A 22003-nucleotide genomic window follows, 5' to 3' on the forward strand; every position below is an offset into this window, starting at 1 on the left:
ATACAACAACCAGAGATGCAATAGGCTCAGGTAAAATGGGCAACAGATTTGCCAATACAGTAACAGGGGATGCAATAGGCTCGGGTAAAAATGGCAACAAATTAGCCAATACACCGGAACAGGGGATGCAATAACCCATATAAACGGCAACAATAGAGCCAAAACGACAACCCAGAAAAACAGCCAGGTAAGGTATAAACGACATCAGGCGACTACATACGGCAACAGGGGATGCACTAGGGGATACAATGGAAACGACAACAGCGGATGCAATGGAAACACATACAAACGACAACAATGGGGAAAAAACAACAACAGTAGCCAAGCATCGAACCAGTGAAAACGAAGAAGATGTACAGTGCAACCACGACAAATCCAGAGACAACAATGGTTTATAGAGCTTAGTAGAAATGAAAGAGCATACCCGGTTGGAACCAGTTGATGACAACTGCTTATCGTTTATCACAACCCCCAAACGCGAGCGTGAGGCACTTCGTACGACGGAGTGACACCGGAACGGCCGACGGTAACGTCGCAAAGGAAGATAACCAGACAATGCGAGATGGGGCCGTTTGGCTCTACATCGACGCAATAAAACGGCCAACGGAGTTTGCCGGTTGCCGCGAGGCGGATGAATGGTATCCGTGATGAAGATTCAAGGGCACGGACGGGGAACACTTCTAGGGTTGGGCATGCAACAAGTAATCGAAGCAAAAATGGTGGAAATAGATTAGAGGTTACCTTTTTTCGCTGCGGATCGACACAAAAAACAATCGATTCGGGCAACCGACCCCGCTTGGAGAGAATCGTTTTTCACTCCAAAATCTGCAGGAAATCGATGTTCAGAGTGAAATCAGAGGAGGAAGGCAGGAACGAGGGTCATGCGTGCAGAAAGCAGAGAGAAATTTGCAATGGGGAGGCAAGAACGAGGCAGCAACGGGAAGAAAGCAGAGGAATCTGCACTGTTCAGGCACATGTAAACACTGTAGAAACACACTGCAGTAATGAAAAAATAACCGGCATGCCAAACTCTGAAATCAGAGTTATTACTCGAGTTTTACACTCGAGTTTGTTTTGATGAACGCAAAACTCAGCCCAAAATTCAACTCGAGTTGGGCTTATTCGAATGGGATACATGAAGTGAACGGGCCCTATATGAAAGCTTTTATTGTAATAAAAAAGTTAAATGTGACTATTTTTAAAAAAAATTTATTATAATAAAATTCAAATCGGTGAAGTGAACGGAGTCCAATCTTTGAGAGGAGAATTCTCGTTTTTTTTTTCCTTTTTTATTGTACCCATATTTTACTTATTTTTTGTTTCCATTCTCGCCATTTTTTTTCCCAAGGTTTTTTTTATGGAGCCATTGTAATTCTTTTCATTTAAGTTTTAACATTTTAAATCCTCAATGTCGACCTGGCAATTACCAATATTGATATTATTAAGGATCCTAAATGTTAAAATTAAATGGTGATAAATTTTAAAGTGCATGAATATATTTTACTTTGTCTGAAGTCAAAATTTACGGTTTTTTTTTTTTTTTTGATAAAGAGGAAATTTTATCACCATAAGAAATGAATTACAAATTCAAAATAAAGTTGCACATGATCTCAAATATAATGAAGTTCGATCCGAACAACTGAATCCACTAATACAGTCGATAGATTAAATAAGTTGATCGAGAATGAAAAACACCTCGAACGAATGAGACATACAAACCAAGCCGGAATGTAGAGAAACGACCTATGTTATTACAAAACAACATTTATAGTAGGGTGAAAACAGCGTCTGCCACACGGTTATTACATACTAAAACATAACCAAAAACCAAAGGAAAACCCCAAGACCCATTATCACAAGCCTTCAATAATAGCACAAAACCGACGAGAGGGCCTCGAGAGAAGAAGAAGGGTTCGAGAGGCAAACAACGTAGCTGGATGGAGGTCGTCGAAACACAGCGAGGAATTCTCCTCCCAATTTTCCATTCAATCTTTAACTTCAGAGGTAACATTGCAGTAGTTTTTCTCTATTTTTTCTTCTCCATTTTTCCTCTCTCTTCTCCGTTCACTTGCCAAAACTTTTTGTCTTCACTCAGCATTTCTCTAGCATTGATGATAATTTATTTGCTTTCTACTACTGATTTTCCTAGAAAAAGGAAAGTCTCTTTCTTGATTTGATGGTTCATTTTGTTGAAGCAAAAAGCTTGAAAAGGAAATACTTTAACTTGTGCGTCTCTGTTGGGATTAAGTTCAAGAGAAGGTGTATGTTTGATAGTGATTTTTGGAGCTCAAATTAATTTTTTAATTATTTATAATTAAAAAATTAATTTAATAAAAATTATAAAAAGTGATTTTTAAAATTTTTTAAAAAAATTTATAGTCAAAATGGCAATCATTTTAAAGTATAATTAATTAAATTTTCCTAATATTCATAATATTTATGAAATTAATACTTATATATTATAATTTATTAAATATTCAGTTGTTTTTGTAACAAATTTTTTTAACACAATTAACAATAATTTTTCTAAAACCTAGGGCACTATCAAAGTGGCCAAAGTCTCCTATCAATCGTCGAGCAGGTATTGGGATTTATTTGCATCTCTGTTAACTTGTACTTTAACATTATGTTAGGTATATATTGTTGGTTATGTATAGTTCTGTTTGGTATTTATTCGGGTTCTATTTGGTTCTCTGTTCTTTTTTTCCCCCCCGTGATGTATTTGGTTCTTAAAGAATAGTTTTGTATTTGCTCTATTTGTCTCCTGCCTTTTTCTTTTATTTTCTTTTATTTTTATTTTTTGCTGCAGCAATTTGTCATTTTGTCTCCTACTTTGGTTCTACTTTTTCTTCCTTTACTTTGGTTCTGAAGGAATAGTTTTAGTTTTCTTCGAGAGTGGCTGGAATAAGACTACATTTGCTATTTATTTTGCTTGTTTTGTAGTTTGTATTAGCCATTAATGATTGATTTGCAATTCAGTAATGGATGTTTTCCAATTTTTTTTTATTTGTTGGTATGAAGGAAAAGATGGTTGATATTGAAATGAATGTGAATTAGCAAGAGGGTGTGGATGATGCTCAAACTAAGGAAGGAGGAGATGTACCAATGGAAACTAATGAAAAAAACAACGGGTGTAAAGGCAAAAAAAAGTTAGGGTGGTGTCCCCCGTTAGGGAGCATTTTACTAGGATTACTGAGGGTGATCCTGACAATGATCCTAACCTTCCTTACATTGATATGTTTAGTTTGAATTGTGTTTACCAATGACAATTTGTCGAATCATCATGTCTTCTTTTATCGTTTATGTTAAGTATTCTGAAAATTAGTTATAATTTACTTAAAAATTTAAGGTTCCGTTTATTTTACTGATTCGAGTTTAAAATTCGAGTTTTATTACAGTAAAAAGTTCTTAAAAATAATCAAATTTAATTTTTTTATTACAGTAAAAAACTTACATAAAGTCACATCCTAGCTTAGTTTGGTAGTGTTGTAGATTTTAGAAAAATTATTTTTAGTTGTGTTGAAGGAAGAAGCAGCTGTTACAAGAAACAGCTGAATGTTTGGTAAACTGTAATTATAATAGCTATGCTGGTTCTAAAATCAGTATAATAGAGTTTGATAAATTTTGAGGTTGAATTACTATGGGTATATAAAATGACTAAAATAGACACGATATGAAACTTAAATATATATAATTATTTTTAGTATTTAAAAATACTTGTTTAACTTTAATCTTCTTGGATTAGTAGCGGACCCCATCATTTTTAAGCTAATTGAAAAAGATTGCCGCACTGAATTTTTACTAGTCTTATTGATATTAGACCATTTTTGAAGCTGTGAAGTAAATAAAAGAAAAAGAACTCAAATTTCTTCTAAACACCGATAGTATTGGAGACAATTCTTCGTCATCAGTTACAATTCTTCTTACTATATTTTTCGACTCTCCATCAATCCAAATCAAAACACAAAAACTAGAACCAAGAGCTCTAGTAATCTGCATTTCTATTTATTTTCTTTTAGAAATAAAAAAAAAAAAAAGAGAAACAAAAACGAATTTGAAAAAATAAAAATAAAAAAATCAGCAAGAATTACCCACCGCATGGATTGTTGAGTCAGTGAGACCCGTGGTGGATCTCACCACCGCGATGGTGGTTTCTGCACAGAAGCTCATCTACTCCGTGTTTCTCACCAAATGGGAAGGATCTTCAGTTGAGATATTGGGCTGCTCAAATCAATATTCTAAAACAAAACAACTGGTTACGGAGATTGTTAAGGCAATAAATAATGGGATTGATCCGGTTCCTGTTCGTAGTGGTCTTGGAGGTGCATATTCTTTCAGGAATTTCCATGATGAAAATATCGCTATCGTGAAACCAACCGATGAAGAGCCCTATGCCCCAAACAACCCAAAAGGTTTTGTAGGGAAAGCTCTTGGTCAGCCAGGACTCAAACGCGAATTGGTCAACCAGGACTCAAACGCAAAGGAGTGTTAATAATGGCTGAGGGAAATTGTTTGATTCAACGGGGGTATTTTAGGAATAATAAAAATTTCATTAATGAGCCCAGTAGATTCCCACACAATCTACAATCAGAAGCAACCCAAAGGATGCTTCTGATTTTCCCCCAAAATTCTTCCTAACACAATAAATAACTTAAGCTGATTAGAAAATTAATTTTAACCTCTCAAAATCCTTACTAAATTAAACTTTTAATTTAAATTAAAAACTCAAATCAACGAATTAAACAGATCCTAAATATAAAACTCAAACCGTCTAACATACCGTTCAAGTCATGAAAAAAAACCACCCAAATTACCTAAATTTTGGACAGCCAAAAATTATATTTTTAAAAAACCGTCGTATACAAAAACCGCTTAAACTGTCCAAAACGGTCCATACCACCTGCCGTGCACACCTACTCATGAATAATTTACACACGATTGGACAACGCTGGGCCAGCCCATATCAGAAATTTCCTATGCTTTTGTCCGGCCCGTCAATCTAATACACGTCCACCTTCAAAAGTTGAGCGCCCGCGCCAACCTTCGTAATTAGATAAGCGAACTAACCGTACGAGGACCACTTGGCATGCAATGGTTCTCCGGTCCTTTTCTAGTTTTCTAACTGCACCGTCAAATCATGCGCTTAAATGGGCACGTGAAATTTTCTCAAAAAAGGATAAAGCAACAAAAAAGGCACGTGAAATAATAAAATAACAATAATAAATAGTGTAATTACAGAAATGGCCCTATACTTTATGAAGAGTTGTTGAATCATTTATTCCAGAAAGTATACACCCATATTTCATTTTCATTTTCACCCCTCTTACGCATTTGACTACAAAATAAATTAGTGAGACATTTTTAATGTCTATATATGCTGTCATTAAAGGAATAATTCACGTAAATCAAACCAAAAGAAATTGAACCCTAATAGGCACAAGCACACACATACATCTAACTACTTGACCTAACCTCAAATGGCTAGTAAGTAAGGTATGTTTTTATATATTAAATCGGTCGGTTTGTATTTTTTTTTTCTTGTTCTTTAGTAGATAGCCTTTTTTTTCTTTCTTTTTTTTTTTTTTAAGTGAAGGGCCAGCTAGTCTTTTGGTACCTAACTTGAGGATGTGAGATGTGAGATAGTTATCAAATTTAGAGTGGACTGTGTAAAAATACCAAACTATGAAAGCGGGTTATGTAAATTTTGCATATTAAATATTGAAGTGAATAAATAACTAAATAACAATGTTGAATCGTATTATTCTAATATAATAATTAAGAATAAAAAAATAAAGGAGTCTATCATATATCAATTAGGAATGCTTCCACTGTTCAAAATTGTATATTTACATGAAAAAAACTATTATGTTTAACTATTAGTTATCAACCATATGTGTCAAATACCAAAAACTATAGAATAAGAGGATGAAAAAAGTATTTGAGCTAGTTCAGTTCATAAAAGAATATGCTGGCCCACGTTTATCTACTTGTGTTTTTGTTTGAATATTCTCAAATTGTTGAACAAAACAAAAATAATATTTGTCACTCCTAATTGTTTGGTTCTCTATGTCACTGTATGAGCAAAAATAGTTATACACCACCGTGCCACGGTATCCAATGCAAACTAGTTAGACGATATATTCTTAATGCATGTTTTTAATCTAACAAGCTAGATGTTTACCTTTTGTTTACTCTAATGAAATAAAGTTAAAACATAAAAATAAATAAATAAGCATCGACTAGGACATAATATAAGTAGACTTGTAAGAGAGATAGTTAGAAAGAGTGAGAAGGTCCTTAGAGAGCACAGGTTGACTGGAGCTGCAACACTATTTTTTGGCGTGTCGCCAGACTCCCGATCATGAAATTTGATCATTCGACTCGTCTCATCGTGGGCTTCTTATTGAAGGTGGTGGTGTACGGTGTGGCGGCTCCGTTTGGACAGATCTAAACCGATTAAGAGCTTGGAAGCCAAATAGACAATCTTCTTTCTCAGGGGAGTTTTCGCTTGGTGACTGAGATCTCTTCGCCGGTTGTCTTCCTCGATGGTCCTTTGGCCGGACGCCTTTCACCGGAGGTTTCTACCAGTAGTGGTTGGAGATTTTTATATTTTTGAACTTTTGTGTTTGTAATAAGGTTGGTGGTTTTCCCACTCTACCCTCATCTGATTTGTTATTTTTTTGTTAGATTTAGGTGTTCAGCTTAATGCCGATAAAGTGATTTTAGTCCGGTTAGATTTTTTTTTTATGTCATGTAGATGTCCTCTTTTTGTGAGTTTTGATGATATGCTCCTCTAGTGCTCGACATCTTATATTGAAGAGAGAAGTTTTCTCCAATTTGTAATAAGGTTGGTGGTTTTTCCACTCTACCCTCATCTGATTTGTTATTTTTTTGTTAGATTTAGGTGTTCAGCTTAATACCGATAAAGTGATTTTAGTCCGGTTAGATTTTTTTTTATGTCATGTAGATGTCCTCTTTTTGTGAGTTTTGATGATATGCTCCTCTAGTGCTCGACATCTTATATTGAAGAGAGAAGTTTTCTCCAATTGAGTTTTCAATCCGCTTGTTGTTAGTGTGTTGAGGTGCTTTTCCGGTTTCAAACTTTAAACGTGTGTTTGTCCCACTAATAGGTTAACATTGTATTAATTCGACTGTTAGTAGTATTTTAATGATGCACATTTTCATTAAAAAAAAAAAAAAGGTTATACATCTATATTTGAATCACTGTCACCAACCCAGTCTACACGACTCAATTGTTTAGTGACCGTTAATATACGTCCATAATTGTCTCCAAATTGTACTGGAATGTCGTTTTCAAAAAAACAAAAACAAAAAAGAAAATTGTACTGGAATATCGATTTTTTTTTAAATAGTACGGCAAGCAATGTTATCGAGTGGCTTTAGGAGTATTGATATCAAACTGAGGAGGATTTTCTTTAGAAAATAAATTATCTCATGAATATTCGGAGAAAATATACATATACCATGTTAGCGTAAAAGAGTAGCTAATAATATTAGAGGAGGATTTTCTTTAGAAAATAAACTATCTCATGAATATTCGGAGAAAATATACATATACCATGTTAGCGTAAAAGAGTAGCTAATAATAATAATAATAATAATAATAATAATAATAATAATCCCTTCAAAAAGATAATAATAAAAGAATAGCTATTTTATGATATCGTTTAAATAATGAAATAAGTTGTTTGAATAATTTTGACGTTTTCCTGTATTGACATAGGCACCAATATAATACCTTCACCATTGACTCAATAGTTCTAATTGGTGAAAATGTCGTTCAAAAATTCTATTAGGGTATCTTGTTACTCCAATAATGTTCATTGATAGAAATTACTGTTTTAACAACAAGATATTAATCTGACGGTTGTAAAAAATTTAATAGTTGATAAAAAAATTAATAACAATTAATAAAATTAGATTCTTATCACATCACGTGATCAAATTTCTATATTTAAAAGTGACCACTAATGAAAACATAACCATTAAAAACTCATCTTTAAATAAAATAAAATATAAAATTCATAAGAAAACATAAATTTTTGTGTTTTTGTTAAAAAATATTTTTGAGTTAAAATGTACTATTATCATTTTAGGTTCCAAAAAACGAGTTTTGGGTACTTTGAATTTTTTTTTTTTATAGTTAAAATGTACTATTATCATTTTAGGTTCCAAAAAACGAGTTTTGGGTACTTTGAATTTTTTTTTTGAAATAACAAGATATTCCAGTGAAAATTCTAAACACATACATACCAACTTGATAAAGTTCTAAACCATAGAGCACCAAAATCAATTTTCCCCTTCTTGACTTCTTGTGTCAGATTCTTAAGGAATGTTTGGTTTGAGAATTCAAACCATAATTTGAATCATAATTCATGATTTGTTATAATATTTTTTCTTATAAAAAATATACGTAAATCAAAAATAATTCTAATCACATGATTTTAATCTATGAACCAATTAGTAATCGGTGAGTATTCGTTAACAATATCATGTATATTTCATTTACAATTAACAACATTACAATAACTGTTTCGTTTTTGCAAAAAAAGAAAAGGAAAAGGAAGTTTCCCTCATGTTTAATAAATCATTAAGAAAAACAAAACATGTATATAGCAAACAAATTATACGAAATAATTATATAATGATGGATTGAAAAAGAAAAAAAAAAATCCCAAAGTAACGGACCGATGAGAATGGATGGCATGGGTCCCGGGAGAGTAAAAGCATGCTCTGCCATTTTTGATATTGCCATCGACCACCTCTTTTTTCTCTTTCTTTCTTTGTTTTGATATTTCCATTTCCATGGTCTCTCTCGCTTCGGGATAAACGAAATTTCTCGACTCTCAAAAAAGAAAATTAATAAAATCAATTAAAATTCCTTTTTTTTTTAAAAAAACACGAAAAGAGCGATATTAAGACTTGGAATAAGAGGAAGAATTTTAGTCGCCGCTTTATTATTATTATTTCCTTCGTCTCCGCAGATAATTAGCACAAATCTGAAGCGTCAGACACAGAGCACAGAAAATGCAATTATATAAACAGTGAGCGAGTCTTCTTGTCCGTAACGGCTACTTTTCCCGTTTTCCTTTTTGGTTTATAATTGACGAGTGAGTCTGAGATTTGTGAGAACTGTTCGTTTCTTTTGCTGCTTCGGAAATGGATTGCGATAATGACCAGTAAATGCCTCTCTCTCTCTCTCTCTCTCTATATATATATATATATATATATATATATGATCGATTTCGGTTTCTGGAATGTGTGTTTCTTTTTAAGTTATTTGTTTTTCTTCGTGGGTTTTTAGTACAAAGACGATTTTTCTTATATTTTCCCCGTTAATATTTGTACTTACCTTTTCTTTTCATGGAATTAATAGGTTGAATGGGGGAAATGGGTTGGACTCGATTTATCTGTTCTTATTTTGTTGCGCTTGTTTATGTTTTTTGGTTGCATTTTTTGCTTGACTTTGTTTTTTTTTGTTTTTTGGGAATATGGAGATAATGTGACTTTATTTTGATAAATGGAAATGGTGTGACTTAAAATCTGCAAATGTTTTAGTTGTTGGGTCACTTGGCTTTTGCTTTTACTTTGCTTCTTTTTTCCTTTTTAAGTATCCATTGGATTACGTTATCACATAAAGCAAATTGCCCATGGATTATGACTCGCTCTTAATGTTTCTGTTTAATTGCCTAGATCCACATTACAACAGTATCCCCTATTTCAGAGTTGGATCCAATGTTTTCTTTTAGCGCTATATTACTGTTCTTTAGTTACCTGACTGAGTGTTTCTGATTCTCTGAATGCTACATTCTATAGTGCTGAATGATTTTCAATTTTGCTTTTAGTATTTTCTTAGTAATACTTACCAACTAAAAGTATAGTGAACAAAAATTCAGTTTCCACAACTAAATGTGTAGTAACTGTACTTTGCTTTTGGCTTGAGAGTTGGGTTTTGTTGTTTCTCATTTACTTGTTTATATACCTGTTTTTGACTGGATATTTGCTTTCCCATGTCATGATGTGAGAATTTGTAGAACTGAGCAGTGGCGCCGGCAAAGGGAGAATTCTTGTTACCAAAAGAATTCCAATGATGGTACATTTTTAATGTGATTCTCAAATTAGACAATGTGAAGATCCTTGGATGCTAAATATATCTGATTCTGTCTTTATTGGTATGCACAGACATATCTGAAGGCCTTTGGAATGGCGTGCCTCAGAATGAAGAAGATATTTCCTACATGTTTGACGACGAAACAACCCCAGTTAAGGCCTGTGGGGATTTGGCATACCATATTGGCCATGATGGTACTCTTGTTCCTTTTTTGTTTTTTCTATTTCTATTTAACAATGTCCTTTTGATAATATTCTCTCTATCTGTGCAACCGGTCAAAAGTGCCTTCGGTTTTTGGTATTTTAACATGGGAAAGTGGGTTTCAGATAATATGAGCAAGGGAACAGAAGAATGCAGGGAGTCCTTTTCACAAATGAAGAGACGCCGGATGCTACAGTTTCCAAATAAAGACATGGATTCTTCCCTTTGCAGTGAAGAGATGTCATCTGCCTTCCTAAAATCAAATGTCAGTTTCTCTTTATTTTCCAAATTATCTAGTTGATAACATTCTTACATGGTTTGAAGGCTAAATATATATGAATACTACTGGAGCTGTTTATCATCTATTGATATGTTTTAATTTCTGTAGATTCAAGTTCTCCTCTTTCGTTCTGTTATTAGCTAATAGCTGTAGATTTTTACGAGAAGCTTACACAAAGCAACTCTTAATGGGTAGATGTGCCAAATTGGTGAATTAGTTAGTTTTTTTTTTTTTTTGGGTCATTCTTAGTAAATCACTGTTGAATTACAGTTTTTCTACTAGTTTAAGTCCGGAACTTCGCGCAGTATACCTCCGGTAAATCCCTCTTTTACTCTAGTGTTTCTATTGCATCAATGGGGATTCAATGTTCGGTATTTTCTATGAAGAAAGTATACTGGAAAAGTTTACTTGTGAGATGGGATTTTAGTGAGCAAACATGTTATATGTACCTTTTATGTATTACCAGCATTCATTTTCTTGGTCCTTTTACAGGAGAGGGTTGATTCACTTGAGGAGGGTTTACCCGAAGGATCACATTTTGTCTCTGGGTTTGCAGGTTTTTATCTTCTAAAACACCACACTTATACAAATATTTACTGATATGTTTAGCCGGGATTTTCAACGTCTAGAATCACTTGTTTCAGAAAATGCATCCGCTTCTGGGTATGACACCCTGGATCAATCACCTGATGGATGGATTGCAGATTGCTTTAATGATGCCGAGATGCATTTCAGCCCTGATGCTGTGTATGCTTCTTTGGACTCTAGTTTTAGTGGTTTGATAATTACATTATGGTATGCTAATTGCTATGCTGTATGAAACTCAGGAATCGCATTGAGACCTCTGATTTTCAAATTGATATCTCAGGTACATGAAACTTGTCTTTTCCTTAAGTTTGTACCTTTTCTTTTTTTATTCTCCATTCTACCTTCAGCTCCTAGATCAGTTTAAATGTTTACTTTGTTTGATGTGCAGATTTTTGCGAAACTGTCCCTGAGGATGCAAATAATGCTCCTCAACAACGTATTTCTACTCCTCAAAAGATAATTTTCAAAGGCATGTCTTTCCCTCTCGCCAGTATGCCGTTTCTTTCGTCTTCTTTTCATTTGAAGAATATGTCATCGCTCCACTTAGAATAGTTATGCCACAACAATCTGACAATTTCTCATTGAGATCATGAGAAAAATTGAACATATGCTCTCTCTCTCTCTCTCTCTCTTCCCTGTCCTTTAAGATGTTTAAAACGATATCAGGAATAGCAAGAATTTCTTGGGAGAATTGTCATGACTTATCCTATAAACCTTTGCAAATAGAAAGCAACTATAACAGTCCCTGTCTTTCATGTGTATAGGTAGGAAGTCTTACATACGAACTCCCACAAAGTTGGCTACATCAGTGGCCTACCCATTTGCCTTCATTAAACCATCTGGAGCTCATGGAGATGTAACTCTGAAGGACATAAACCAGAAAATTCGCACTCCACCACCTCCAATATCGAAGCAAAAGAATGAAGATCCATCTGTTGCGTTCCCCACTTCGGCCTTTTCTGGCAAGCCAGTTGTCGGAAAAACTAAGATACGCACTGAGGGAGGAAAAGGTAGCATCACAATTATGAGAACGAAAGGCTAAGCAGGTAGATAAGTGCTCTTCTAAACTTCTCTTTTTGTGGCTCTTTTGCCTAATCCCACTATTTACTGGGGTAGAGTTTTTCCCTGTAATATTCCAGAGCAGTCAGTCACAGAAGTTGCTACTGCATTTTTTTCCGGGGGGAGTATTTTGGGAATGGAGAAAAATATGACTGTTTATGTTTGTAAGTTGTGTTCTAGGTGTCAAGAATCTGTCTTACACATAATGAATCTCAAGTAAAACTAAGAATCTCTTTCTTCTATTAGTCCTATTTGCCTTCAGATTGTAAAGAGAAAAAACCTTGTTAATGCTTTCCCTGAATTCCCTAATATGAAATTCTTGTGTACTAGAATTTATGTACATGAAAAAGGTGCAATCTTGTATGCAACCGATTAAATCTGCTTTGTCAAACTGTTGCTTCCCCACCACCCCAATCCCTCTTTCATGAATTATTTTCTTTTTCCCTTGGATTTGTTTCTTGCATCACTTATTGAAGTTGTCACTTTCGGTTGTATCTTATTACTTACTAGGTTTTCTGTTATTTATTTTTTCTTATCAAGATTGAAAAATAAGATTTTACTTTTTTGCTAATGGAAAAATAAGATTTACTTGAACACCTCTTTTCTATCTTTTTAACCTGCGCCCAAGTCCATCTGTTATTTTCTTGTATAAATTCATGCATTCTTTTTCCTAGAAACTATTATTATTATTATTAAAATAATACATTGTGTGCATAAAAGTTTCTATAGGTAGTGGTGAGTCCTCCCACCAAATAAGCTCGTCGTCTATAATAAGAATATAAAGGTATGTTTGGTACACTGTATTATATTGTATTGTATTGTATTGTATCGTATCGTATCGTATCGTATCGTATAATATCGTATTGCATTGTAAAATTTTTATACAATGCAATGTTTGGTTGATAATATTATTAAACATTATATTATTTTTACTATTATAATCTATTTACGTATTAGTGTGTAATAAGGTAAAATTAAGTCTAATCATAAACTAATTCGACTTTAATCTCGACCCCAAACCCAACATTTGAAGGACGTAAGGGAAAAAGTAAAGTTACAACATAGGGGTCTTTTTGCAAAAAAATTGAAAAATGGGGTCAAATTGTAATTTTCAAAAAATAAGGGGTGAAAAATATAATTTTTTTAAAGTTGAGGTGTCAAAATATAATTTTGAAAAAATGGGGGGGGGGGTTAAAATATAAATTTTTAAAAATTTATGGGTCAAAATATAATTTTTGAAAATATTAGGGGTTAAAATGTAATTTGTTAAAAATATAAACTTAACAATACTCCGGTCCCGAAACTCGACCTCAACGTTGGTCTTAAAACCTAACCCCGAGTCTTGATATTTATGAAATATTTTATATGTTTTTAATATAGTATTTTAAGTTGAATTGTATAATACAATCTAATACATAAGTTTTTTTTTTCCGTATTAGATATCACACTTCATATTAAATTAATTTTAAATTTCGTATTAAATTATACAATGTATAAATGTTACCAAATATTGTATTATTATTAAACAATACAATACAAAATACTTACACAGTTTACCAAATATGTCCTTAGTTAAGTAGCGGGCTGCTTTATTAAGTCTCCCTAAACACATGACACATCTTTACTCCTGAAAAAAGACAATAAGCTAGATAGGAGTAAAAAGACAGTAAACTAGACGCATCTGACAATACCATAGAGAAATCCCTACTCGTGTGGCAGTGGAAATGAATTTTTGAGAACTTTTTTATTTTTTTGGATTGAAATATATATTTGTTAGATTTTGTTTTTCTTGAGATGATAAAAAAGTATTTATGAATTTGATTGATGTTTTAGCAATATCTCTGCCGACATGTGAACTTGGAGATGTCTTGCACGACAATGGTCTCCTAGGGAATGTAAACAAAATTCCGAGCATGCTTGAGTGCGGCAGGCTTTAAAAAGATTGTGGTGTTTACTGTTTTCTGTATAGAGTTCACATGCCTCAACTTTCTGTGCCTAGATGGTTGAAAAAGCATTTGGCTCTGCTGTTAAAGGATGAAGTTAATTGCCATTATGCTGCTAAGATGTAAAAAGTGTTTTTAGACTTCGTTCATTTCACGGATTTAAGTTTTTAATTTGAGTTAATATGTGATATTTTTAAGAGTTTTTTACTATAACAAAAAAAGTTAGATGTGACATTTTCTAAGAATTTTTTACTGTAAAAACCTAAAATTAAAAATTCAAATCGGTTAAATGAACGAGGCCGTAGTTAGAGGGCTACTTTTTCTCTTTGCTGATGTTTTATTTCCTTGTTTAGGAACTGAAAACTGTTTGCAAACACATTTTTTCCGGTTGAAAGAAGGAAAAAAAAGTTTGCAAACTCGTATTTGTTGTAATCATGTAGTATTGAAAAGATATATTTTCATTCATTTTAAAAAGAAATGATAAATTTTGATATTTTCATTCATTAAGAAAAGGATTAATTTTGAGCAACCTTTTTTTAATTTCAATTATTTGTAGGGGAAAAAAAAGAAAAATTTTAACTGTTTTTGAATTTGTTAGAGTTTTTTTAACGAAGTTAAAAGGAGGCAGATTGTTTGCATAACATAAAATGTCGTTTGTGCACAATGATAAACGACATGCAATTGTTTGATCAAGAAATTTCTAAGAAGACAATTATATGCTGTTCCATTAGAAACGACATCAACTCACTCACGTACACGGCGTTAAAATTTAGCCAAAAAACTTTATGTCGTTCGCGTCATAAACGACTATAAATTTTAACCTGAAACGACATGTCGTCTGTTTGATTTAAAAATTCAACGAACTTCTAATCTGAGTCACTTGTCGTTTGCGGCTTTAATTTTAAGGATGGCGAAATTTTGGACTGAAGAATCAAAACAAATATGTCGTTTGTTCGACCGCAAAACAAGACCCAGCAAACTTCTAGGAAGTATTATGTCGTTTCTTATTTATATAAAATAATAACAACAACAAGCACAATTGTTAATTATTATTATAACCCGTTAAAAAATAATGATATGTCATTTGTTCGACCTAAAAACAGCAAACTTGTAGCAAGTAATTTTACACGTTTCATTTCCACTGCTTAAAGAACAACAAACACTTAAAAATTGAAGGTTTTTAGGAGGAAATTTAAAGGTTCTTAGCTTATCAAATTTTCAGATTTTTAAAAAACGGAAATTTCCACTTTAACCATTTTTATTATTTTATTGATAAGTCCCTAAACTTACTATTCTTTTCTTCGATTTTGATCTATAATCTTAAAATTGATAATAGATTTTTAAAGTATATAATAGTAGTCACGGCGTTAATTGAATAGTGCCAGAAATTTGAAACAATCGAATATAAGGTTAAAATAAAAAATGGTTCTTAACTTCAATGTTGAGTACTTGAGTTCACTTAAATGGCATATGGGGACGTCCATACACCATAATATTCAGCGTGAGACTTGGAGCTAAATTGGAATTTGATGCACAGATTTTAAAATTTTTAATCGGAAAATATAGGCCTCATTCACTTCGCGGATTCGAGTTTTTAAATCAAGCTGAGATGTGACATTTTTTGAGTGTTTTTTACTGTAGTAGAAAAAGTTGATGTGACATTTTTTGAGAACTTTACTATAAAAACTTAAAACTGAAAACTCGAGTCGGTAAAATGAACGATACCTATTTATAATGTTATGCAATTAGACAATTCTAATTTATTGCCCATTAAATAATAATAATGATTATAAAAATAAATGACATCACTCAATTTCTTTATGTATTTACTTCTTAAAAATATATATCAAAATAGTACTTACAATTTTACTTACAATTTTTTTTACAAATAATATATTCCTTATATTTGTTATTTTATTTCAATATATAATCATTTCTTTTGGTAGGAATACTAGCTATATGCCCGCCGCGCATTCCGGCGGGCAAAAATTTTATATTATACAGGAGAGTGACATGAAAGTAGTAATGTTTATAAATTTATAATTTACAATATTAGATGTGAACATTTACAAAACAAATAAATAAGATAAGAATGGTATATGAATTAAACCTATAAACAAATAAAAGATAAAGTAATAAATTTATGGTTACGTTGGTCTGTCTTCTGCTTGCTTCATTTATAAACAGGTGGAGGGAAAATTTTCCATGATAGAAGTTGATTATTTAAACTTCAGAAAAAAGGAAGAACTATTTACATTGAATATGAGGAAGCGTATAAATTATGAGTTTTGTAATGTTTTTATAGACTAATTGTGGCTCACATATCCATTGTTATCAACAATGTATGATAAATCAACTTATTTGTATTTCTATGACTATTTTAATGGCAACTGCATAAAGGTGCAAAAAAAATGACCATTCTATGACTACCAATTAATGGCAACTGTATAAAGGCATAAAAATTAATCATATCTTATATTTGCCATACAGATTATGACTTTTTCTTCATACAAAATAAAAGGCTGCAGCAAAATATAAATCTGTCTAAGAACTACTAGGTGAATTAAAAAGTATTTAAAATGCGATGAACTCTAAATTCAAGTTAAACACGTATCTAAAATGCTGTCCTTAAATTAAAGAATACCAAAAGAATAAAATAGAGGTATTTAAATTGTTTTAGCCAAAACAATAGACGAAATCAAATTCCAGATAAGGGGAGTTGATTAACAATAATTTTTTAACAAATTAGATGAGATTGAAAAAGCCAAAGCCGAATATGATCATTATTGCCATATAACAAATATGGAAAAAAAAGGAAATTTAAATTGTTTCAGTCAAAAATGATAGGTAAATGTGAAGTCCGGATAAGGAAGGTTAATTCACAGCAATTTTTGGACAGATTGTATAGAATTCAAGAAACCAAAATGGATTATAACCATAATTGCCACACACTAAACCCAAGTAAAGATAAAATATGCTAAACGGAAGTAATTACATATATATGTGTAGTTATAAAACAAATGAATAAGAAATTAATGTGCCATCATTATCGACTAACAAAATGGAAAAAGTGATATAGTCATAACAACAAAGAAAGATTTTTATCAGCACTATAAAAATCAACAAAAAGTAACAGCAACACGAAAAACTAATATATCCAATATCAATAACAAATGTTACGAAGATAAAGTTAAAAATTATTTACAGTACCTGCAATGGTAAGAACAGTGCCTCAAATATAGAGTGTAAGTCAACCAAACACAGCTGAAAAAGACATAGCTTACTAAGCACTAAATAAGCCAAGATGAAGCCAGGTAACCAGAAAGCCAAAAATGTTAAGAGTAAGTAAAGAAGAAAGGAAAGGAGGAGTAAAAAAAAAGAAAATATCTAGACAATTATTAGGTAAAAAATACAGGCAAAATCATAGTCCAAAATCAGAATATAAATAACCACAAATATATCCATAGCAACATCTGAATAAATAACATGACACTGAACAGTAAAAACCAGTTGTAATAATCATTGGCATACACTAAGGACATGTTTACTTATTTGTAATCGGAGTGGACATCAATCGGAGTGAGCAGGAATCAGAGTCAGAAATCGGAGTCAAAATAAGCTGTTTACTTAGGTTCCAGGAATTGAAATCGGAATCAATCCCAATCCTATTCATGCGTTTACTTACACTCAGAATCAGAATAAACTGTTATAAATTTACTTACCTACCCTTTTAGTAGATTTTTGTGCGTTAAACTTTTAAAAAAAATTGTATATTATGCTAACTATCTTAATATTAGAATAATTAACTAGTAATTAGATTTTTTTAATCTCACCAAATTATTCATCTAAGTTATTTTTCTCAATAAATTTTAACTCAATTTCAAGAAAAGAATATGATGATGAAATAAAATAAGAACAAAATAACTAAGGTTTTAACTCATAAATTTTCAAAAAGAAGTTCCAAGTCATAAATCAAAAAATATGATAAAAAAATATAGTCAAACAAGTCAATCCTTAATCCTATTCTCTACTTGCTCGCCATTCAGTCCACATCTCTTGTGCCAAATTTTGTCTCCATGTAGTACACTCGGTAGATGTTTCAATGGAATCGATAAACTCCGTCTCATTGTTCAATTGTTGTGCTGGATCATTATCGTACACAATGTCCATAGGGTTATAAGCCATTTCTCTTCGAATAAAGTTATGTAACATACAACATACAAAAATTATTTATTGCTGTATTTTTATGTCATAAAAGCAATGACTTCTTAGTATAACCCATCGCATTTTCAATAATCCAAAGCATCGCTCAATAACATTCCTAGCACTCAAGTGCTTCATGTTGAAACTCTTCCGCCGAAGTTGGTTGGTTTCTATTGTTAAACTCACTTAAATGGTAACGTCATCCTCTAAATGGTGCAAGAAAACTGGTCCCATTACTATAACCACCATCTACCAAGTAGTAATAACCTATCAACCAATATAAAAAGTAACAATATTAAACAATGAACAAATAGATAATATGCAAACAATATAATGTCATTAAAAAACATTTAGTGTTGTTGTATAAAATTACCGTGAGGAACCTTTAAACCATTTCTTCTAGTCACTGCGTCCCTTAACACACGCATATCGTGCGTTGAACCTTCCCATCCCGGTAGGACATATATAAATTGCATGTCTTGTAAACAAACTCCTAAGACATTAGTAGCAATCTCATTTTTTCTTGTTCTATATCTTGATTTGTCTGCCTCTGGCACACGAACTCTTACATACGTTCCATCCAATGCTCCCAAACAATTCTACATTATTATGAAAAAGAAGCATAAAATTTTAAGAACACAAATATAATTTAAAACAAATTTTTTCAAAATAATAAAAAAAGAGAACGCATACCTTAAACCACTTTCATTTAGGGTCAGTTGAGTTCTCCAAAACTGGTTCTGGGTTTTTCCAAAATTCTTTTTGACACCGAATAATTGCTTTTAAACACTCTGTGGAAACATTTACTAATCGTTCTTCCAGATCTCTTAAAATTGAAACTAATCACCCTGTTCTTAACATGTTCACCCTGTGCTTTTAAATCATTATCAACATGTTCAACCAAAAAAAAAAAAAAAAAAAGCAAACCGAAAACAAAAATAAAAGATGATTTATGTCCTACCTGCAAATTGAAGAACCGGCAGAAGAGGAAAAGAGGAGATGGTAAATGACTGAGAGAGAAAGAGGAAAATAAACCCTAGAGAGTTAAATAAAGGAGAAAAGTTAAGGATAAATTCGTAATTTTGTATTTAATATCAGGAATGAGAGTGGCAATCCAGTGGGGGTGGGGGGAGTGCCAATCTCATTCCTTAATTCTAAATTGGTGTGGGACCCACACATTTTCACTCTCATTCCAAGATATAAATGGATAAGTAAACATAGAGTTGATTCCGAATATCAATTCTCATTCCCTACTCCTGATAAGTAAACATGTCATAAAACTAATTAAAGATAAAACATACTAACTAAAAATACGGAATTATCTATATATTACTATAAAACAAATAAACACCACAAAAAAAATAATTGTGGATCACTGAAATTTATTGACAGTGAAAAAGAGTTTATTTTTGTTAGTAGTGTAAGAAATAACACAAAATAATAGTAACGAAACAAACGGATAATGAACATTAAAAGAATCTGGACAAAAATTATATAGTATCAATAATGAACATTAAAAGAATCTGGACAAAAATTATATAGTATCAATAATGAACATTAAAAGAATCTGGATAAAAATTAATAGTAGTACCTGAAATATTGTGAGCACTGAATCTCAATCAACCAAATAGAAGGCAAAGAGACACGGGTAAAAAGATGTAGCAGTAAAATAGGCCAAGACAAAACACAATAGTAAATAATCAATAATAGGGGAGAAAACGAAAGATGTGAGGCATAAGAAGAAGAAAAGGACACAATTTACAGAACCAATTAATACGTAGCAACAGCATTTCCTATATATAAAGAGCAAGCTAACCAATGACAATACCACATGTAATAATTGAAATTCGGTGTAAAAAAAAGGGGAACATTTTTCATTAAAATAAATGATAAAAATAGTATAGGATCAGAATCACAAAAGAAAAAGGAAAAGAAAAAAAAAATCCAAAGCAATAGTCAAGAAAAGGAAAAGAAAAAAAAATCCAAAACAGTAGTCAGTTTAGAAGAAGAAGAGGGAAAAAATTCAAAAAAGAAGAAAAAACACAGGCTTTTTTTTTAACAATTCTATGCATATACTCCGAACCATAAAAGGAGGAAAACATCTCTAATTTATTTTAAGAGATGTTTGGTTCATGAATTAAAATTATAGAATTAAAATTATTTTTAATTTATGTGTATTTTTTATGAAAAAAAATATTATAATAAATTATAAATTATAATTCAAATTATGATTTGAATTCTCCCATTAAACATTCTTTTAGGGGACGTTTAGTAGAAGGATTCGTTCCCTGATTCGAATCATAATTCGTGATTCGTTACAATATTTTTTCTCATAAAAAATACACGTAAATAAAAAATAATTCAAATCACATGATTTAAATTCTCTAACTAAACGAACCTAATAATCCTAGAACAAATGGATACAGATCATCATCCTAGAAGTACAGATCACAAATCATCACTACACGTCAGCAAATAAGTAAATGCAAAGGAGATTGATTTAGGTAAACGCCAGGAACAAAATCAGCAAATAAAAAAATCTGTACGGAGAAAAATGCATTATTTACCTATAGAAATCAGCCACGGAAAAGATCCAAAAATATATATGTAACCACTTTCTGCGCAAACAAATAAGCTGTTGGAACAAACAAGCCGCTCGAGCAAAATCCAATAGTCATCAGTAGAAAGAAAAAATTCGAAAATAAGAAATGACAATAAATTTTAAGCAGTTAACAAAATATCACTAAAAGAATGTTTAGTAGAGGAATTCGTTTCCTGATTCGAATCATGATTCATGGTTCGCTACAGTATTTTCTCTCATAAAAAATTTACGTAAATAAAAAATAGTTCGAATCACATGGTTTAAATCTTCCAACCAAACGTAACATAAATGTTTTTTATAAAAAAAATGCATGGAACCCAAAATATTTAGTTCGGCAAGGAGACAAAGAAAGTTCATAGAAAAGACCGAATCTAAAAACAGAAGAGCAACAACAGAGAATCAACAATAAAAAAAAAATTTGCATGCAACCCAAAATATTTACTCCAGCAAGAAAACAGAGAAAGTATATAGAAACGTCTAAACAATATAGAATCAATAAAAGACAATCAAAAATAAAAATAAAAAATCGACAGTTAATTGAAGAGGAAGAAGAAAAAAAAAAGGAAAAAATACTACACAAAAACCACACAACAAATGCTGAACAAAATCTCTAATAGAAACAGTAGAGAGTGATCGAAGGCAAAAAAAGAAGGCCTGCATAAAAAACATCTGAAAAACCAACATCAAGTAAAGAATGAGACAAATGAAAAAGCAAAAAATGGAGGGCAAATTTTTCATGGAGGAAAAAATAGAAGAAGCAGCCGAAGAAAGAGATGAAAAATAGGGTTTCATGAGAAGCAAAAATGGCCAAAATGGGGGCAAAATTTTTGGCGGAGGAAAAAAAATGGAGGAGGCAACCAGAGAGAACCCATCGAAGGAGATGGAGGATAGGGTTTCATGAGAAGCAAAATGACCAAAAGCCCAAAACTAAGGGTAAATAAAACAATCAGAAGGAAAGGGCACAAACGCACATTCACAATACATTATGTTAAAAG

At 32.0% G+C, this 22003-nt stretch overlaps 1 protein-coding gene and 2 long non-coding RNA genes across 4 annotated transcripts; 2 read left to right on the plus strand and 1 right to left on the minus strand.

The window, feature by feature from the left end:
• The first annotated feature begins 1694 nt into the window (after positions 1 to 1694).
• On the plus strand, positions 1695 to 3176 carry LOC112094208. The gene is made up of 3 exons (XR_002903421.1): positions 1695 to 2004; positions 2538 to 2581; positions 3022 to 3176. It is a non-coding gene; the product is annotated as an uncharacterized LOC112094208 (long non-coding RNA).
• Positions 3177 to 8819: 5643 nt separating this feature from the next.
• LOC21386586 (protein XRI1) lies at positions 8820 to 12637 on the plus strand. 2 transcript variants are annotated; one of them, XM_024174554.1, is made up of 9 exons: positions 8820 to 9200; positions 10056 to 10114; positions 10204 to 10326; positions 10459 to 10598; positions 11106 to 11169; positions 11258 to 11360; positions 11441 to 11481; positions 11590 to 11691; positions 11966 to 12637. In XM_024174554.1, the coding sequence occupies exons 1-9, from the start codon at positions 9181 to 9183 to the stop codon at positions 12241 to 12243; spliced, it is 930 nt and encodes a 309-aa protein (XP_024030322.1). In that variant the 5' UTR covers positions 8820 to 9180; the 3' UTR covers positions 12244 to 12637. The 2 variants fall into 2 exon arrangements, with proteins under 2 accessions (XP_024030322.1, XP_024030323.1); XM_024174555.1 differs by having other exon boundaries at positions 11590 to 11670.
• Positions 12638 to 18233: 5596 nt separating this feature from the next.
• Positions 18234 to 19355, minus strand: LOC21411218. Its single transcript, XR_002903420.1, has 3 exons — positions 19100 to 19355; positions 18780 to 19005; positions 18234 to 18673 (listed from the first exon to the last, which is right to left on the minus strand). It is a non-coding gene; the product is annotated as an uncharacterized LOC21411218 (long non-coding RNA).
• Positions 19356 to 22003: the final 2648 nt, after the last annotated feature.

The sequence above is a fragment of the Morus notabilis genome, unplaced genomic scaffold (assembly GCF_000414095.1).
Source record: "Morus notabilis unplaced genomic scaffold, ASM41409v2 Scaffold1736, whole genome shotgun sequence".
Lineage (NCBI taxonomy): Eukaryota > Viridiplantae > Streptophyta > Magnoliopsida > Rosales > Moraceae > Morus > Morus notabilis.